The sequence below is a fragment of the Coptis chinensis genome, chromosome 6 (assembly GCF_015680905.1).
Source record: "Coptis chinensis isolate HL-2020 chromosome 6, ASM1568090v1, whole genome shotgun sequence".
Lineage (NCBI taxonomy): Eukaryota > Viridiplantae > Streptophyta > Magnoliopsida > Ranunculales > Ranunculaceae > Coptis > Coptis chinensis.
This window is the reverse complement of record NC_141461.1, coordinates 76,416,783-76,435,092: the sequence shown is the minus strand read 5'-3', so window position 1 is coordinate 76,435,092 and position 18,310 is coordinate 76,416,783. Positions and strand designations below refer to the sequence as shown.

The window sequence follows — 18,310 nt, the reverse complement described above, 5'->3', positions numbered from 1 at the left end:
CGACTGTCAGCTAGCTATCCGAAGAACTCTTCATTTTCTTCTTTCAGCCAAACTCCCATTTTTTTTTTCTAAAACCCTCGCTGTATATTTTTTTTTTCCAACCCTATTATGTTTTCTTTCTGTTAAAAACAAAAACCCCCGAAATAGGGAAGAAGGTTTGTCCCATAAACCCACGTCTCCTATTTCCACTAACACTTATTCTATTTTATTTTATCTATTATCTATTATTATTATTATTATGGGGAAAAATAAACGAAATAAAATACGGGGTGTTATACATAGTTTTGTGACAACAAAACTTAATTATGAAAAAATGTTAGAGAAAAATCCAAGACTAGAAAAAAAAAAGGTTAAAATGGAATGGTGAGGACAAAAAATGTTTTGTTACCACGAGATAAATTTTTTGTTAAATAAAGATAAGAAAAAGAAAGGCCCACAGATATTTGGATTAAAAAGAGACAGAGAATGAGAAAATAAAAATAAAAATAATAATAATAAAAACTCTTTTTTTAACACTCTTTTTTTAACACTCTCTAATTTAACTAAAATGATGGATATTGAATTTTATTTTCAATAAAATTTTGTTTGCGATTAACTATCGTAAAACTTAAAATTTATATGATTGGTTCATTATAATGTCGAAAAATATTATAATGTTATATAATGTTGACAACTATTTGGTCTAGAATACTTTAAAAAACAATTAATGAAACTCATCAACGTTAGTTTGCACATCGCAATCTCAGTTGTTCTTAGCAACGAGTCCCATTAAACGGGTCATATGTTTTCAAAATCAACTTTGAAAATTCACAAACTTTATGCTTTACAAATTTTAATTGACTGCCAAACAATCAAAAGATTCATCCTATAAAGTTCATATTAGCCAGAATCAGAAGATAATTTAAAAACCAAAAAAAAAAAAAAAAAAAAAAAAAGTTGGGGCAGTCCTAGAAATGGGCCCAAAGGCCCACGAGCGACCTACAGATTTCCCATTCCGTAGAGTTTTTTTCATTCTCCAAAAAAATGCAGAGCTGCAAATATTTGGTGAGAAAAAAACATTCTTTTTCACTTCATCATCGTTTTCTTCGAAACCTCTCTCTTCTCCCTGAATCCCAAGTAAGTTTTTTTTTGCAATTACCAAATTCCCCTTCTCTTTATCTCTTTTCTCATTGTCTTTTTGTTTACTGTGTTTCAGGTACTTGTTCAAGGCAAAACAAGTTCAAGAAGTGCAATATTGAATAGACCCATTGCTCTAAATGCACTTAACACTCAAATGGTGTGTTTCAAAACTTTATATTATATAGTTTTAGTTAATGGGCATTGATTGTTTTATATTGTTTTCTTGTTTAGTGTGCTCGTTTGAAGAATTTGTATCAGTCTTGGGAAGAAAATTCTGATATTGGATTCATTGTACTTAAGGTGCCCATTTTTTTTTGCTCTCAAATATTCATTTAAACATTCATTTACTTATGTGTAGCATTTTGAATTGTGTGAAGGGCAGTGGCAAGGCGTTTTGTGCTGGTGGAGATGTTGTTTCTTTGTATCGATCAATAAATGACGGTGAGAAGAGAACTTATTTACTTTTGATTGTAGGAATGATTGAGAAATTTTATGTTTGAAAATTTGATAAAGGACAAGTAGTTTCGAATATTAGTTGAAGGGAGTAAAAGTGTAAACAATATTGGTGTTGAAAACGAAGTTGGCTGGATTTTTAATGGTTTATGCAGTTGTAAACATAAATGTTGTAGAGTTTGTTGGTACTTATGCAGTTTATCTGCATTTTAAATTGTCCACAATGAATTTTGTTTAGCTTGTAGGATAGTGTGTTTGTCAATTCTGGATGAGTCAAAGTCTCCCTGAATGCGCAAGGGGTTACTTGGTTCTATGACTTCTATCCATCTCTGCCTTGGGCTTCATCCAAATAACCTTACAGATAGTTGTTTCAAAGTTCTATAAGATAGATATTTTATCTTTTGTTTGATGGAAATAGATCTTTCATAAATCATCTATATCAATTTAACCATTGCTTATTGTTTGATTATCTCTTAAACTATAGCTAGTCAATGCAGGGATGGGGGAAGACTGCAAGGAGTTTTTCAAGACAATTTACAGTTTCATATACCTTGTCGGCACATATTTGAAGCCACATGTAAGTGTTTTAGGTATTCAAGTATGTAAATTATTTTTGTATTAAGTTGGCTTAGGCGTATGGTTTAAATATCTATTACAAAATAATGTTGTTGAGGTGGTCATATGTTAAATCACTTTCTTTACTCCCGCAACTTGCAATTTGGATCAATACAAATAATGGTAGCACTTTTTGTTGCAACTTTATTGCATGGCTTGCCCTTCTCTTAAAATGTGCAATTCTTCTGCATCCAGTTAATTACAGTACTTGTCATAGTCTTGGTTTTACCAAGTAATTTTAGCGATTTGTTGTGTTTGCAATAATAGATTGCCTTTAATTAATTGAAGAAATCAAAATGGATAGATTATATCTTAGTCAATGTATAGATGTTTTGGTCTTAGATCTAGTAAAAGGGTGAAGTTTTGGTACCAATCTTTGAAGTGCTTCCGTATCAGCAAGAGTTCACCTTCATCAACCATTAGATATCAATGGGTTGTCTCCTATAATCATGTCTTAGTAAGAGGTCTGGCACATCTATGCTGTTGTTATTCAAATGACCTCAAGTATTTAGTGCAAAAGTGTTTACAGTCTTGGGTGAAATATCAGAATCTTAATGTCCCTTTCACCACTTCAAGTTTCCCTGAAGCATGATCTAATCATTTCGCAAAAGCAAAATAATCATACCTTTTTCATCTTTCTTAAAGAAAACCGAAATCTACCTTACATGAAAAAAGATCGTTACATTATATAGTTTCAAGTATGCAGGAAATTCCTTACTTTCAAAAGTGTCTGACGAATGCAGCTGTGGTGTTGCATCAAATTTGATTGCCTGGTCCTGACATTAAGTAGGCTGTTATTTATTTCATACTTATTCCAATTCTATTATATATTCATCTAAATTCACCTTTACTGGAATGACATATTGTTATATGTAAATCAGTTCTGTGCAGCCAAGAAATAGTTTCATCCCATAACGCCTGTGATAATATACCCAGATTGGATGTCTTACGAGATATAATCTGATGTATTTACACCACATCTATATCTGCTGACTAGGAAAGAAAACCATTAGAAAAATTCGAAACATAGTTTGGTCAGCTCTTTCAAGTACATGAAGAAGTTCTGAAAGATTAAAGCTATACGTTTAGTGGTTTATCAATTTTTTCCCATAGTGTATGTAGAATTTGTTGATTTAGACAAATTAATGGGGTTTGAGTACTTTATTAAGGTTCACATTATATAACTTGTCAATGTTGAAATGTTGTCCACGGAATCTTCTTTCTAGGTTCACTATGTACAGTGCATGATATAGAGAATGGAAAGCAGATAGGTTTTTCTTGACGTTGATAGCGATTTCAGTGAAAAATGTATGTTTTTTTTTAACACAAATAATTTTAATCTCTAAAATGCGTCAGTTATCGATATTTTCTCCACTAAGGTGTACGCTGAACAGTATATATGGTTTTCTCTTCTTTACAAAAAGTGAACTTAAGTGGACACTAGTACAAATTTCCTCACAGACCCCATGGAAAGGGCCCATTAAGAGTCTGATCTTAGATGGGGGTCGTCGTAAGTTACATGAACAAATAGGTCATCAACTTAGCTTTATAATTTTTTATTCTCTTTTCCAATCTTCCCCATCAAAGTTGATTACTAATGTGAATTGTACATAGATGAGTACAAAGCATTCAGAGGACAACCTTTGTAGTTTCTCTTGATACAAAAATTCCAAATACTCTTCAACCATTTATGCAATTTTTTTACGTGGTGGTGACCATATATATTAGATTCTTTGTATCTCAATAATCAATGCGGCAACTTAACCTTTTACCTTCTTATGACTTCGGTGTAGGTGGCTCTTTTGAATGGTGTGACGATGGGTGGAGGAGCGGGTATATCAATTCCTGGGATGTTCCGTGTTGTGACTGAAAGAACCGTATGTATCACCAACTTTAGATTAGTAGTACATTGTTTTAGTTTGAGTAGTTAATTTTGACAGTTAGTTATATTTTTCCAATTCCCTTTCTCATATTTTACTTGTTAAAAAAGTTCGTTAACTATCACGTCAAATTTCCTGCAAGTTTCAAGCCGTTTGTTATCACATAGGGTCAAACTAATTTAAATCTTCTGATTGGTGTATCTTTCATAGGATGTTTATATAGTATTAGAAGTTCTCTCATGACATGTAGATTCTTATACAACACTTCTACTAGTTCAGACTCCACCGTTGGTATTTTCCCCACTCAACTGTCTCAATGTGAGATGTGTGGGGTTGTCCTGGAAAGTACTTGCGAAGCAGAGTCCACCATCACCTGTGAAACCAGGTCTCTCATGGTGAAAATCAATTCTCTACCAGTTTTTATTTTCATCAGAGGATCCGTAGCCTCTCCTTGTGGATGGATAATTGTATTTATCTATATAAGAAATTAACAAATTTTGACTGGATTACAAGTGGTTGCTGAGATAGATCTTTAAAAGACTATAAAAGTATAGGTACGATGAATTCTTGACCGATTATTGGTATGTTATGTAGCACAGCATTTAGGTGTTGCTACAAATGCTGAGCAGAAACTTTATTTTCTTGTCATGTTGCTCTTTGGTAGTGTCACTCGAATTTCCCCCCGAAACAATTGTGCGTCCTCTCTACTCAAAGCAGAAAGCTGCTGATCTTCCTTCATATATCTGCATGCCACTGACAATAAAGTCACTTTTCTTTTCTATTGATGGTGGCCCATATATACCGTTTTTCAAATCATTATATGCTAACCGTAAAAACTAAGAAAAAAAAATTAAAAATAAAAGAATCATTATATGCAGAACTCCAGTCTTCTTTTGCCCGGCATTATTGGTCTTCGTTCTTCTTAGTTTTCACATGCAGGGCAAGTAAAAAAATTTCTCTTACATCTTTCAATTTTTTTTGTTGGTTCAATTTGATCCTTGTACTACTGTAGGGACGTATTTCTTGTTTCAGAGAGAAGGACAATCTCTTTGTTTAAAAAGTATTAAGCAATATATTTCATATTTCATATTTCATATTTTTGTTTTTTCTTTTGCCAATGTTCATTCTTACTATAAATATGTACCTATTTCAGAGAGAGAGAGGGGGGGGGGGGGAGAGAAAAAAAAAAGAATAAAAAGGAAAAAAAGAGGAAAAAAAAAAACAAAAAAAACCATAATTAAAGTCGGAGTCTTTGTTTATATATGAACTGGCTCTTATTTTTTTTTTCGTTCTTTATTAATATAGACTATGTTCCTTTTGGTTGCTTGAGATTGTTTTCTCACAGGATCCAGACAATTGCAGGTTTTTGCTACTCCAGAAACCCAAATTGGCTTCCATCCAGATGCTGGGGCTTCCTTTTATCTCTCACATCTTCCTGGTTACCTCGGTAAGTCCAATTTGTTGGTACACAACCTTAGAGAGATCTTTTCTAACATCTTTTAAATTTTTTGGTCTACCATGTCGTATTGATACGTTTCTCTCAACTAAGAAAGTATGTTTTTTTAAAAGACAAGTTGGACTTCTATACAAGTCTGTTTTCGTAGGAAAATTAAGCTTCGATATACTCGAGGCTAAACTATTCCTTTTCCATCAAAAGGAAAACAACACATTCAATAGTCAATACAATGTCAAGAATAGCCTTGGATTATTGTTTTTCATTTTTTCCCCTTGAATAAGTGAAAATCGTATCAAATTCTGTACATATTAGTAGTTTCCATGTAAATAGAGCAATTTACATGGAAAATTGGAAACTAAGGCATCCCTACTAGGCTAGCCTTTTCTCATCTCATCATCTGCCATTCTGCCTATTCATTGATGTTCCTTTAGAGTAACAGAAGCACTAAGAGAGTAAGCAGAAGCACCCAAGAGAACAATTACAAACTGAATAAAGATGAAAGTCTCAAAAATTGAGGTTCCCAATGGCCCAAGAATTTTTTTAATGTAACCTCGGATATGGTAATTGCTTATTATTCCAAAAAGCCCAAAGAACACATGGTTATCATGAATAAAAAAAAAAAAACATTTCCTCTCAGAGGGAGGTTAAACTAAAGCATTGCATATTGGAGTTGCCCCCACCCCCAATTGCAAGTAGAAAATAATCCCATAAACCTGGTCCAAATCGCTATGACAAGAGAAGAAAAAGGTGGCCTATTTCTTTCGTCTATATAACAAACAACGATTTGGAATCAATATGTCTTGTAAATAAAATTTGACTATCGTGAGTATCTCATGAAGGGTAGGTGTCCAACATAAGAAAGCTACGGAGAAGATAGACATTGAATATTAGATATGTTGATAGCTGATGAGGCTATTGATGACAGAAAGAGAAAAATGGAACAGGGGTCATATGTAAAATCGGTTCAAAGCCTATGGCCATTACAATTGGAACTTTTTGGATTACATTGTGATGCATAGGGGATTTGGTATGAAATGGAGTGGTTCGGTTAGGAGATGGTCTGTGCCTTTTTCTGTTCTTACTAATGGTTCTCCGGCTGTTATTTTTTGGAATTCTATAGGAATTAGGGGGACCCCTTTGTCTCCTTTTCTTTTCCTTCCAGTTGTTGAAATTTTTGGGAAGATGATTGAGAGAGCTAATAGTGTAGGAGTGCTTGAGGATTTTAAGGCGGGGCAAGGTCAGATTCTCATCTCGCATCTCCAGTTCGTAGATGATACTGTGGTTTCCTTGGGTCACGATATTGAACAAGTTAGGTTCTCCTTTGTGGCTTTGAGTGAACATCACTACGACCACTATTTTTTGAGTGTGCAAGAATGTTGATGTCCATAATTTGGCCTCTTCTATTAGTTGTACTGGTGGTGTCCTGTCTAGATATCTAGGCCTTTCTTTGGGGGCAGAGTACAGGTCTAAAGTCATTTGGGATCCTGTCATGAAATAGAGAAATATATTTATTTTGATTGGTGATGTAATATCCCAAGTGATTATGCTCCCATCTTTCACCCTGAGATTGGGAGTTAGGGCTACTTTCTTTCTAGTGATGTCATATATTGTCTTGTGGAAAATGCGTACAAGGAGGTGTCACCAATCCAACTGTCACAGTTGGAGGAATTTTGAGTTGCTAAATGTCTGAAAAAAATTTGCAGATGGTACAGGCGAAACCCGCCTCCTTAATCCACATTTCGCTTTCCCACCCAACCAAGGCTCTTTACTTTCCGTGGGGTCATCTCCTGCTTTGTTCTTAGGGCCTGTGCCAACTCTATCAATTTCCACCCACCTACCATTAAGGATAAGGGAAGAGAGTTCGGAGCAAGAAGGCTTAGGCGAAGGGCTGGGCTGGTTGGAACAAGTGTCTAGCTCTATTTTCTAGCACTGCACTAGTGCTTCAAGAAGGTGGACTTACAACTAAGCCACCTTCTTCAAGAGGAAGACAAAGAGGAACAATATCTGCTTCATAGAAATGCAAATTTCCAAAGAATACTTGGTTTTCTTGGAAATCGAATGAATGATTTTGGAAGTTTCATTTGATTATCCTTATTCCTTCTAGAGGTGAAAAATCATACTTTATTTGAATATATTTTCCAGTAAGATTGGAATACTATTTACAACTCTAGTGGTATATCTTATCTTGTAACTTTGATAAATTGAAAGGAAAAAAAGGTCTTGCGTTTACAGTCACTCTCGAAAATAAGGTTATGGACAAGTTCATCATCAGTTTTGATAATCGTATGTTCACATTAATATGAACAGTGCCATGCCCCAATGGTTCAGGAGAGATCCACAGGTGGATACATATTTGTAAGATGCTTGTGTCTATGTAACATTTTTGTGTACTGTTTTACATAAACTACAATTGTGTGTAATATCACAAGGGTACAGCTCTTAGTTTTCTGTGTTGGACACATGTTTATATGGGGACTTATCTGGCACAAATGGTAACACACAAAATGGTGCCACAGTTTAATTAAGCATTTATTTATTCTTCCTATGATATACTCTATGAAAGAGGGTCTGTATGAAGTAGTAGAAACCTGTTGGTAATAAATTAGGGTATCTAGAAATATTTCTCATATTTTTGCTTTATTTTGTCCCGATTTCTATTTATAAACAGGTTGAGATAGATATTACCAAAATACTATGTTGCAATGCCGGAGCAAGTTTCTGATGTTTCATTTCCAGCCTTAAAAGCTCTCTATTAACTACATGTAGGACCAGATGTGGACATGTAAATAGGAGAAAGGCTCTAACAGGAATGATTTTTACATGTTTTGTAAAGGATACAAACATTAGTAGAAGATATGCAATATGTAGATTTCATATGTAGACATATAAACAGGACTCACAGGAGAAAGGCTCTAACAGGAATGATTTTCAGTTTTATACATGCTTTAGAGGATAGAAATATAAGAAAAAGACATGCATGTGTTTTTACCAGCGTTGATTTGGAATTTACTCGGAATAGAGGTATCTTTAGGTATCAAAGTCTTATTGTCATTGCCACTAGTATTGTTTGCGATAAATTCTGTATCTTGTTAGTTATCTGCCACGATGTTTCTTCTTAGCAGGGGAATACTTGGCTCTTACGGGAGAAAAACTCAATGGGGCAGAAATGATTGCTAGTGGCCTTGCCACACACTATTCCGACAGCGCAGTTTGTTCTTTTGGGCCTTTCTCTCTTATTATGTTTTACTCTTGGTCACCTGTATATTAAATACTTCTATTTCAACAGAAGCTTACTTGGATTGAAGATCATCTTGGTAAACTGGTTACAGATGATCCTTCTGTTATTGAAAGTTCTCTGGAGAAATATGGTGACCTTGTATATCCAGATAGTAGAAGTGTTATGCATAGGTAATATTGTAGTTTGTGTGGTTCACATTTTTCAGAATTCTATCTTAGTCTTTTTCCTCCAAAATATTACATTAGCAAACACATGGACTTCAAAGGGAAGGTACAAACAACTGTCTAGATTTCAATTATTATTATACACAAATCCTCACCGCAAAGCATAGTAATGTGCAATTCCGTTAGTGTTACTTCGTGTGCCTCGTATGATTATATATTTATACATCTCTCTTTTGCACACCTTCTAGCTTTTTCTTACTTATCCTTTTTGACTTAGACTGAAATATCACTGCTGTTTCTTACGAATGATTCAACTTGTGTAATTGAATTTTTTCTGTCACATATTCAGGATGGATATTGTTGACAAATGTTTCAGCCATGGCACAGTGGAGGAAATACTTGATGCTATTGTGAGTGACAACTTGCATTGTTAAAATTGCGGACAATATGGTCTTAAGTATTGTTCAATAGCGAGTTATTTTCTGTCCACTTGGCGTTTTGAAAAGGCTGGCCATGTCCTTCTCATTATCTTAGTTTTGTAGTCAAATTACTTGGGTCAGCAGTTTTTTTTACTGTCCAATGTTGCAATTCAAACGTGGTATCTCAGTTTCAATAATAGGCTTTGGGGACCTGGGAGGGAATAGTTTCTTCACAACTCAACTTGAATGTCAAGGGAGACGTTTCTTTTGCAACCATTTGCTTCGTTGCCAAATGCCCACCATAGCTGTCGTTGATAAATCGATTTACAGAAAAAAAAACTTTACAAATAATATCATTTTGTTTATAATAATAGTATTTTTAAAACTGATGTACACTTTTATCCCCAACTTCACCCGAGATGATAACTAGAAAATCAGAAAGAGTCAGACGCTTGTGATTTTGTGAAATTGTCACTTGCTGGAAATTAAGTATGTCCCATGCTCTCTTAACATAAAGCACCTGCATTTTCTCAGGAAAATGAAGCAGCTCGAACGAACGATGAGTGGTGCATATCAACGGTCAAGAAATTGAAAGAAGCCTCTCCATTAGGCCTAAAGGTTTCCTTAAGATCTGTGAGTCCCTTCTGACACCCTTCTCTTTTTTCATAACTACACTGCTTTTGTGGTTTATGACCACATATACTGCCTACTGCTTCAGATACGAGAGGGTAGATATCAGAGTCTTGATCAATGCCTTGCTCGTGAGTATCAGATGTCCCTTCAAGGGATTTCCAAACAGATCTCTAGAGACTTCTGCGAGGTAACCGCCTTTAAATTTGAATAATGCTAACTGTATGGTGCTAAATACATGCTTTACATCTATGCTTTTCTATTATTTATTAGGGTGTTAGAGCACGATTGGTGGACAAGGACCTTGCGCCCAAGGTATTGGCAACATATTTTCTCCTAATCACATGTATTCCATGTAAGTGATGATTGCAGTTTTGAGTTCAACATCCTTGTGGTGTTATATATGCAGTGGGATCCTTCGTGTTTGGACAAAGTTACGAGAGAGATGGTCGATCATTATTTTTCTCCACTTAGTGAATCTGAACCCAAACTGGAGCTGCCCACAAAATTGCGAGAAGCGTTCTTCTGATTGGAGGCATACTGCAGGTTACTTATTCTTTACTTAACAAAATTTAAATGTAGTTCTGTTGTCTAGAATGAACATTTGATGTATCATTGTTACAGATTTATGGGGAATGCCATATGTTACTCTTGAAATGTTTTGTCCTATGAAATTTTATTCCTTAGTAATACACAGGGCTGTATACTGAGGCATCTGGGTCTTGCTTGTGATATATGTACAGATTAAATCATACTTTGATATTTTTTAAATGAGATTTGCAGTGAGATGCCTGGACATAGATATGGCGACCGACACTGGTACTGGAAATAGAGATAGGACTCTTCATTTTGCAAAGTCTATGTGTATCCTAATTATATTTAACACTGCTCGACTTTAATCCTTTTGCATAAAGCAGTACGTTAATTGTTATTACAATCACATTAAATGTGCTTGGAATGCTTACTTTTCTGTAAGATACATTATTTGCTCTGTTGTTTTTTAAGCATCTATATCTGCTTTTAAGAGTTGCAGAAATGAGTATGATGACGATAATATCAAGTGTAGGTGTCAGTGTCTCTGTCATCATCCTGTTGGTAGGGCATAGCATATGATAGCTAGAGAGGTATTAACCCCGGTAGAATAAAATACTGGTACAGTAATATCCGGATGTTCTTAATACCCAAGTGAAATGGCATCCGATTAGTTACAGGCAATCACCTAGGCTAGCAATTCTGAAATTTGAAATAATCTCTGTTGGGGCCTCCAAAGCTCCACTTTATACGGTAGTGGAGGCCTACCTAAAAAGGTTTCTACCTTTTTTTGCCATAAAATTTTTATCCATGTTGATGTGAGGATGTGGAGGCCTAAAACCTCAAAAAGGTTTCTGTCTTTTTTGCCATAAAATTTTCAGTAAATTTCGCCTCCCTCCATGTTGATGTGAGGATGTAATGCTGTAGTTGAGGTAAAACACGGTTCAGTAAATTTTCACCTCCCTACATCTGTGTCTTACCCTCCATTGAATGCCACCTGTACCACACGGTTTAGTCTGACTCGATCCACAGGTAGGCCGCCTTGCTTTCTGCCCATTTAACCCGTACACGATACAACATGTTAAGGACGATGGTGAACTAATTACATTTGTTGTTGCACTGTTTTCCAGACATGGAGATATGAGAAGGTCCAACTTCAAAAACAATAATATGTTTCCAACCTCATACATCCTAGGCAAAGCTTAGTCTTTATCATGTCTCGTAGGTCGTCTCTATCCTTTGTGTTTATGCATTGATATTGATATTGATTTTCTTTCTTCTTTTTTATCATTTTTTTTGCATACGTAAATTCATATTGTGATTGACGTTTTCAGATACTGATCTTCCATTTAAAGATGTGAAATTGGATCTTCAAGCTGAAAAATATATGGAAGAAAATTTTGTGAATATGTTTGGAGTGGTGATTGCAGGCTTCCGAAGCTAAAACCTTACTTTTCAGATTCTTTTTCTAAATCCTTGTTGGTTGGCCGTGAACTTATTCTTTTTGTTGAGGAGCAAAATGGTAGACTGTTAATTGGCTGTTACTTGACTGTTAATTGGCTGTAATGAATTATGATAATTGTGTTATTATAGAAGAAACAGATATTCAACGTTCAGACTTCAGAGGTTAGTTTCCTTTCTTGCCTATTTTTGCAATTCACATTATTCTACATTGCAGGCTGTGCTTGATATAAAGGCCAATGTAGTAAACCCCATAAACCCAAGAAACCAACTGGCCATGAAACAGATTTGTGACATTGGGATATCCGACTGGCCATGAATCAAATTTGTAACATTGGGATATCCAACTGGCCATGAAACACGTGACAGAATGTTGATAAAATCTGAGCACGACTGTACTTCATACTTTATCTATCAAGAGGGGGAGTACAAATAAAAGATGTTTGTCTTTTTTCACTTCCAATGTACAAGGCAGGGATAACAATGCAAAAGAAGATGTGTTCAGCATCCTTTGCAAGTAAGGTATATATCCAACAGCACGGGAGATATGCAAGTGATGCAATTTGGAATCAGGTGGTCATTTCTCTTTCCCATTGAACTTTTAAGTAGATCATACTGTCTCAGTTCAAGGAGAGTGATGTTTTTGTTTTTGTTATGGTGGGTGGTGGGGACGTGTTTGATTCTCATTTGACTTCAGCAAAAAGCATGGTGAGTGCGGTAGCCTGCGTACTAGAGCATACTAAAAGTCTAAAACATGTCATACATATGTGCTATTATCATATGCTTGGCGTGGCCTATGATGAATGTTCATACTTTTTCAATCTTTTGCAATATGAACGATGTCTTAAAGTAATACCCGCTTCAAGTCTCCTCCATACTGGTGTTTTGCCATGTCAGCCTGGATGGTTGAGACAGTTGCCTAGTTTATATTACAGGTTAACATGGTGAAAAATTGTCGTCATTATCATGACTGGCTAATTGTTGCCGTTTCTGAAGTTGTGTGTGGAGTCTAGTCAGCGTTTCTTGCGTAGCAACGAGTGTGCTGCATGTCTGTGACCTCCCTAAACTTCACTACTGGTTTTAAGTTTAGAACATGCTTTCTCCCCAAGGTCAAAAAACAAGTTGGGTGATACCATATCTAGAAAAAAGCTAATTTTAATCCAGTAGTGTTGGTGTCTATCTCCATTGTAAAAAGCAACATTGCTAGGAATTTTGGCCAATTCTTATTTCTCATGCCAATGAAAGCGAAGGAAACACATGAGTATTTAGTATGATGGTGTCCTGGAACAAGTGCTAAGCAAACGCAACAGAAGCACTGTGCCCCACCCACTGCGGAAAGTCATCCACAATAAAGACCAAAAAAGAAGAATAGCACGAAAGAGAAGAATCGTCTTCACAGAAATCATCACATTAGAATATGGATACTTGTGCTTCTTCTGCACGAGCGTAGCTATTAAACTGCCATTTAATATTTCACTAAATGTCCCTTTAACAAGGAGAATGTTTTCTGATATTCTTGACTTCTCCTTGAGGTTTGAAACACATTTGAATAATATACTACTGTAGTCTAGTCTTTCGACACCTGATGGATCAAAGCACGAGGTCTTATATCCCTGTGGTGTTGTCTGATTGTCTTCTTCTAAAAGTTTGTCTCATTCTTTTGATAATAATATACTGGTTTCTTCACTCCTATACTCCTATTTATGTAGAGACACTGCTGTTGTTCTAAGCTTAATTATATGGTCGGTTTCTCTCCTCTGAACATCTCAAGTTTTAAGTTGTAACTTGTAAGGGTACGTACTATATTCCTCTATCAGTCTCGATCTCTCACTTTCTATATACTTTACCTTTACCCTTTGAGTTGTCTGTATGATCGCTTTTCTTTACGTTAAGATTTTGAACTGTTGCATGCCTGCCAATATCCACTACCCAGTCTGTCACTCTGTCTTTATAATGAGTTCTATTTGGATGAAACCAAGTTTTGCAAAATCTGTATGGTAGCTCAAAAGAACTCTTAATATTATTTATTCGTAATATCATTTTAACTGAAGCCAAGATGGGGAAATGGTACTGATACTGAGAATTGCAAATGAAGACTAGGGTCCAGTACGTGTTCATCGTAAGATTAGTGGACATTACTTATTTACTTACCTTCTGTCCACTAAATCTTACCCGGTGAGCACTGCGCCATTAGATTACTTTTTTATGATTGATTTTAAACTAGTCCTAAATGCTATCAGATTATGCACAAGGCATGTAAGATTGTAAGTACTAGATGAACAAATTTTGGTTTATATTTTGCAAAAGAGTCTCTTCAATAATCATTTAGTTTTATTTTTATTTATTTATTTAGTTTCCTTTTGCAACAATCCTCCTTGAATCAACTTGTTCAGGGATCAGAATTTCTAGTTCCAGCACAAACTGACTTATTTGATGCCATTTGAACACTTTATTTTATTATTATTTTTTTCCCAATAAACTCGCCTCTAATTCTTATGTATTGCTGATTGGAGTTAGTTTGTTTGCTCTTTTTTTATTTCCAATTTACTTTTAACAATTAATTTTAATTGCACAAGGCATTACCCAAACCATCAGAGTCCCAATGAATGTGATTGCAACATTCTTCAGAAACACAGAAACTAAAAAGAATCAATCAACTTGATTGCTGTGGTAAACAAAGTGAAAATTTGTTATTCTATTTTAACTTGAGAAAAATAGGTTCTATAACAGCCAGCTGATAGGAATTTACCAAAAAAACATGCGAGTTCTTTTTATTAAAGTAGACGAGATATTGAACCTCTCAAACCCACAGGGATAGGGTAGCTCAATGTCCTCTTATTGCCACCTATTCAAGTCTAAACATTTTCCAATGTACTATAACTCTATGAGTCTAGGACGGCACATCAAGCTGGAATTAACGCTTTTTGATGCACATAATTGATTGATACCTGCCATTTGGCACTTCACTTTGGCTTTCACTACCTGGCACTCTGACACAGCATGGCATTTATCTTTATATTTCTGCTACATATATGCTTCAATGCTTGTGCTTGTTTGGTTGCATTTCAGTTGGCTATCAAGAGCAAGAAAGATGGGGAGTGGTCGTTATTTAAGTTGGAAGAAGAGTTTAGAGTATGTAGAAGAGGACCAAGTGATGGACATAGTAGTGCCAGCATCACTGTTATCAATTCCTCCACCACAAACCCCAAAAGAACCTATGGAGTTCTTATCAAGATCATGGAGTATCTCTGCTGAAGAAATCTCAAAAGCTCTTGCTCACAAACAGAAACCGTTTGTTGTGGACATGCCCCTCTTTCGAAATGAAGAGATGGTTGATGCACCAACAATATGTAAGATCGATCTTTCCTTTGTCTAACTGCTTGTTTTATTGATCAGTGTCTTTAATATCATGTATGACTTCTCCATTTTTTGTTATTTTCATTCTATTAGATAAGAGAACCACAGCATTGCCGAATCATTTACTAGCAATGTATAACTAGTCTGTATTGCACTGACACTTCAAGTTTAGTGAAGATACCAGTTTTGGTTTCAAATAGTTGAGGGCTATGTCTGCTATGTTTCAATACTCCGCGCTGCTGCGTTAACATTCGCCCAATACACAAATGCAATACGTATTAAGAGCTGGTTATCCCAAAATCATCATGAAGTAGTTTGACAAAAGTTTATGCAATGTTTCACTTCTATCGCTTTTGTAATTTCTATACTAGTCTTCTTGTAGTTGCTAATTCGAACTGGACTTATTATTTATTTAATTTTTCTTAAAAAACATCTTGAAGAAATCTGTCCAGTGTGTTCACATATTGTGAGATAACACGGTGCAATTACTCTGCTGCAGTTATGCAAACCGGTTAATATGGTTAACACCAGGAAAGCTAGCTCTGTTGGAAAATGGTTTCATAACAAGGAGTTTAGGAACAACAACAACAACAAAGTTAAAAAGAAAGAGAGAGCACGCGTTGATAATGCTTTCGAGTACATGCTGCCTTAAGCGTGGCTGGAGTTGCTGCGGCGTTGGCTGCTGTGGCTGCAACAGAGAACTCCAATAACTCAAAAATGGGAGCAGCTGTGGCATCAGCTACGGAGCTCTTAGCATCACATTGTCTTGAAATTGCAGAATCAGCCAGTGCAGATCATGATCGGGTGGCTTCCGTTGTAAGGTCGGCTGTTGGTGTTAGAACCCCAGGGGATCTTATGACTCTTACTGCTGCAGCTGCAACAGGTAACTCCACTTAATTGCTTAGTCTCTTGTGGACTTTTCTGAACAATTATGGCATGTAAAACTTCTCATTTTATTGAAGAAAAGCACTGCTTTTGTGAATGCTTCACAGCTTCAGTAATTGATAATTAACTGGTGGTACAATTTTCTATTGCTAAAGCTTTACGAGGAGCTGCTGCGCTGAAAGCAAGACTGCCAAAAGAAGCAAGGAACAATGCAACCATTATTCCCTATGAAAGGGGTCTTACAGAGATTTGTCATTCTGAACTGGAAATCATGGATTCTCCCTGCAAGGGAGAATTACTTCTTCGGACACAAACAGGTACTATTTTCACGATAACGGTATTAGTTTTCTCACACTTTCTGAAAAGGGGGAAAGAAGTTTCCTGGGAATGAATTGAGAACTGAGACATACATGTATACAGTAGTTAATGAAATGTTCATGCTAGGCTAGCAATCCAGCACATAGGAAGTGTGGCTACCATTAAATTACATCTCTTGTGAGATTCCATGATATATGATGATCTATACTTTCTTAGTGAACGGTTGACAATAAATTAATTGTGTAAAGATATTTAGAGTGGTAACATAATTAGAGTATTACAGCAGAGAATTTTTTTGAAGAGACGGTTCTCTGAGTAACATTGGGCAAGATTTCACTTAATGGCTTAAATGAGTATTCTGCTTGCATTATATGTCTTTGCAAGTATTAAGTGGAATCTCAAATATTCAATCCATTCATGAAACAAATTATGGACTTGGCTAACTCTTGGCTGGACCATAGTACTTGTTTTTTACATTCCTATTTATCGTGGTTATCAGCAGATCACTTATATCGAATATGGAGCAAACCAATCTTGTTACTTTTCTAGCTGCATCTCTGGTTTGAATGAATAATTATCATCAAATTATCGTTATCTTTTTCATTTCTTACTGCTTTAAGTCAAATAATTTTTTGCATTGGCGCGCAGTCTTGTATGTTCTTGACTTTTTGTCCATTCATATTGTAATTGTCTTAAGGAATCAAGTTTCCTGCATTGCCTTGTTTAGTTTTTCCTAGAACTTGTTTGATTGTTTTAACACAAACCAAACAGTATTGCTAAATTCTCTAGTTAGCGGATAGAAAGAATTGTATTCAGATCTAGATCGAACTCTTATATAATTTTGCATTCTGAAAGTCAGATGTTTGATAATGGACATGGCAGGTGTACTTCGTTGGAAAAGGGTCTCAGTTTACATAAATAAAAGTTTTCAGGTCATCGTTAAGCTCAAAAGCAAGCATGTTGGAGGAGCATTTTCAAAGAAAAAGAAATGTAAGATTAACATCATACTTTAGTTGGTTTTTCAAACTATGCCCTGTATTGAACTAGAAGTGTTCAGATTTGGCTGCTAGGGTCCTTTCTCCTAAGTACATGGAGATGGTATACACCATGGCAGCTTCTGCAGCAGTAATAATACTACTGTTACAATGTGCATTTTGTGTTTCTACCAGGTGTTGTTTATGGTATCTGCGAAGGAATTTCCACGTGGACAACGAGTGACACTAAGAATAGTCTGGAGGAGAGTAGCCACTTTGGTCTTAGAACGGCACAAGGGGTTCTTGAGTTCAAGAGCAAGAACAAGGACCAGAGGCAAAGGTGGGTGGATAATGTTAGATATCTACTTCACAAGGCAGGAGGCGTTGATGGGATGGAGAGTTCCTTGGAGTTGTTAAAGATCAATAGAGACATCTGATTTGTCAAAAAATAATGTACAATGTGTCTATGTAAGCACTGGAGAGAATTATGTAAAAGCTGTAGATAGTCTTATCAAGAGAAAATTACAGTTTTTGTTGTATTTGCTTGCCAGGAAAAATTTATGAACCATCTTTACTGCAAAAATGGAATGAGCTAGCACTGATCTAGAAAAGGGCCTGTGCCAAATTGGTGTTTTCACATGAAAACACTCAAAAGGACCTTTATAGGCGCACCTTGCCATGTAGGTGGCATTGGTCCACTGAAATTTGTATAAGCAGGAGCCTACATTTATTAATCTAGTGTAATCTATTACCTAGTTTTGTTAGGAAAAATATGTATCTTGTTTTACTCTACCATGTAGGTGGCATCTC

The 18,310-nt window shown here is 35.7% G+C and overlaps 1 protein-coding gene and 1 pseudogene across 13 annotated transcripts; both read left to right on the top strand.

Annotated features, from left to right (window-relative positions):
• The first annotated feature begins 710 nt into the window (after positions 1-710).
• On the top strand, positions 711-12,121 carry LOC147494528 (small ribosomal subunit protein mS47-like). Of its 12 annotated transcripts, none has more exons than XR_015199949.1 (16): positions 727-1,116; positions 1,196-1,276; positions 1,351-1,419; positions 1,497-1,560; positions 2,061-2,149; positions 3,981-4,064; positions 5,430-5,514; positions 8,646-8,731; positions 8,810-8,931; positions 9,275-9,335; positions 9,879-9,977; positions 10,063-10,164; positions 10,248-10,289; positions 10,384-10,520; positions 11,636-11,726; positions 11,840-12,121. XR_015199949.1 is itself a non-coding variant. In XM_086568969.1 (15 exons), the coding sequence occupies exons 1-14, from the start codon at positions 1,024-1,026 to the stop codon at positions 10,501-10,503; spliced, it is 1,188 nt and encodes a 395-aa protein (XP_086425095.1). In that variant the 5' UTR covers positions 711-1,023; the 3' UTR covers positions 10,504-10,520; positions 11,840-12,121. The 12 variants fall into 12 exon arrangements, 6 of the variants coding, with proteins under 6 accessions (XP_086425095.1, XP_086425092.1, XP_086425090.1 ...); XR_015199950.1 differs by having other exon boundaries at positions 11,636-11,730; XR_015199951.1 differs by having other exon boundaries at positions 11,626-11,726.
• A 3,412-nt stretch (positions 12,122-15,533) lies between these two features.
• Positions 15,534-18,083, top strand: LOC147494527 (VAN3-binding protein-like; annotated as a pseudogene). The gene is made up of 4 exons (XR_015199955.1): positions 15,534-16,206; positions 16,364-16,525; positions 17,409-17,516; positions 17,696-18,083. The product of XR_015199955.1 is annotated as a VAN3-binding protein-like (transcript).
• Positions 18,084-18,310: the final 227 nt, after the last annotated feature.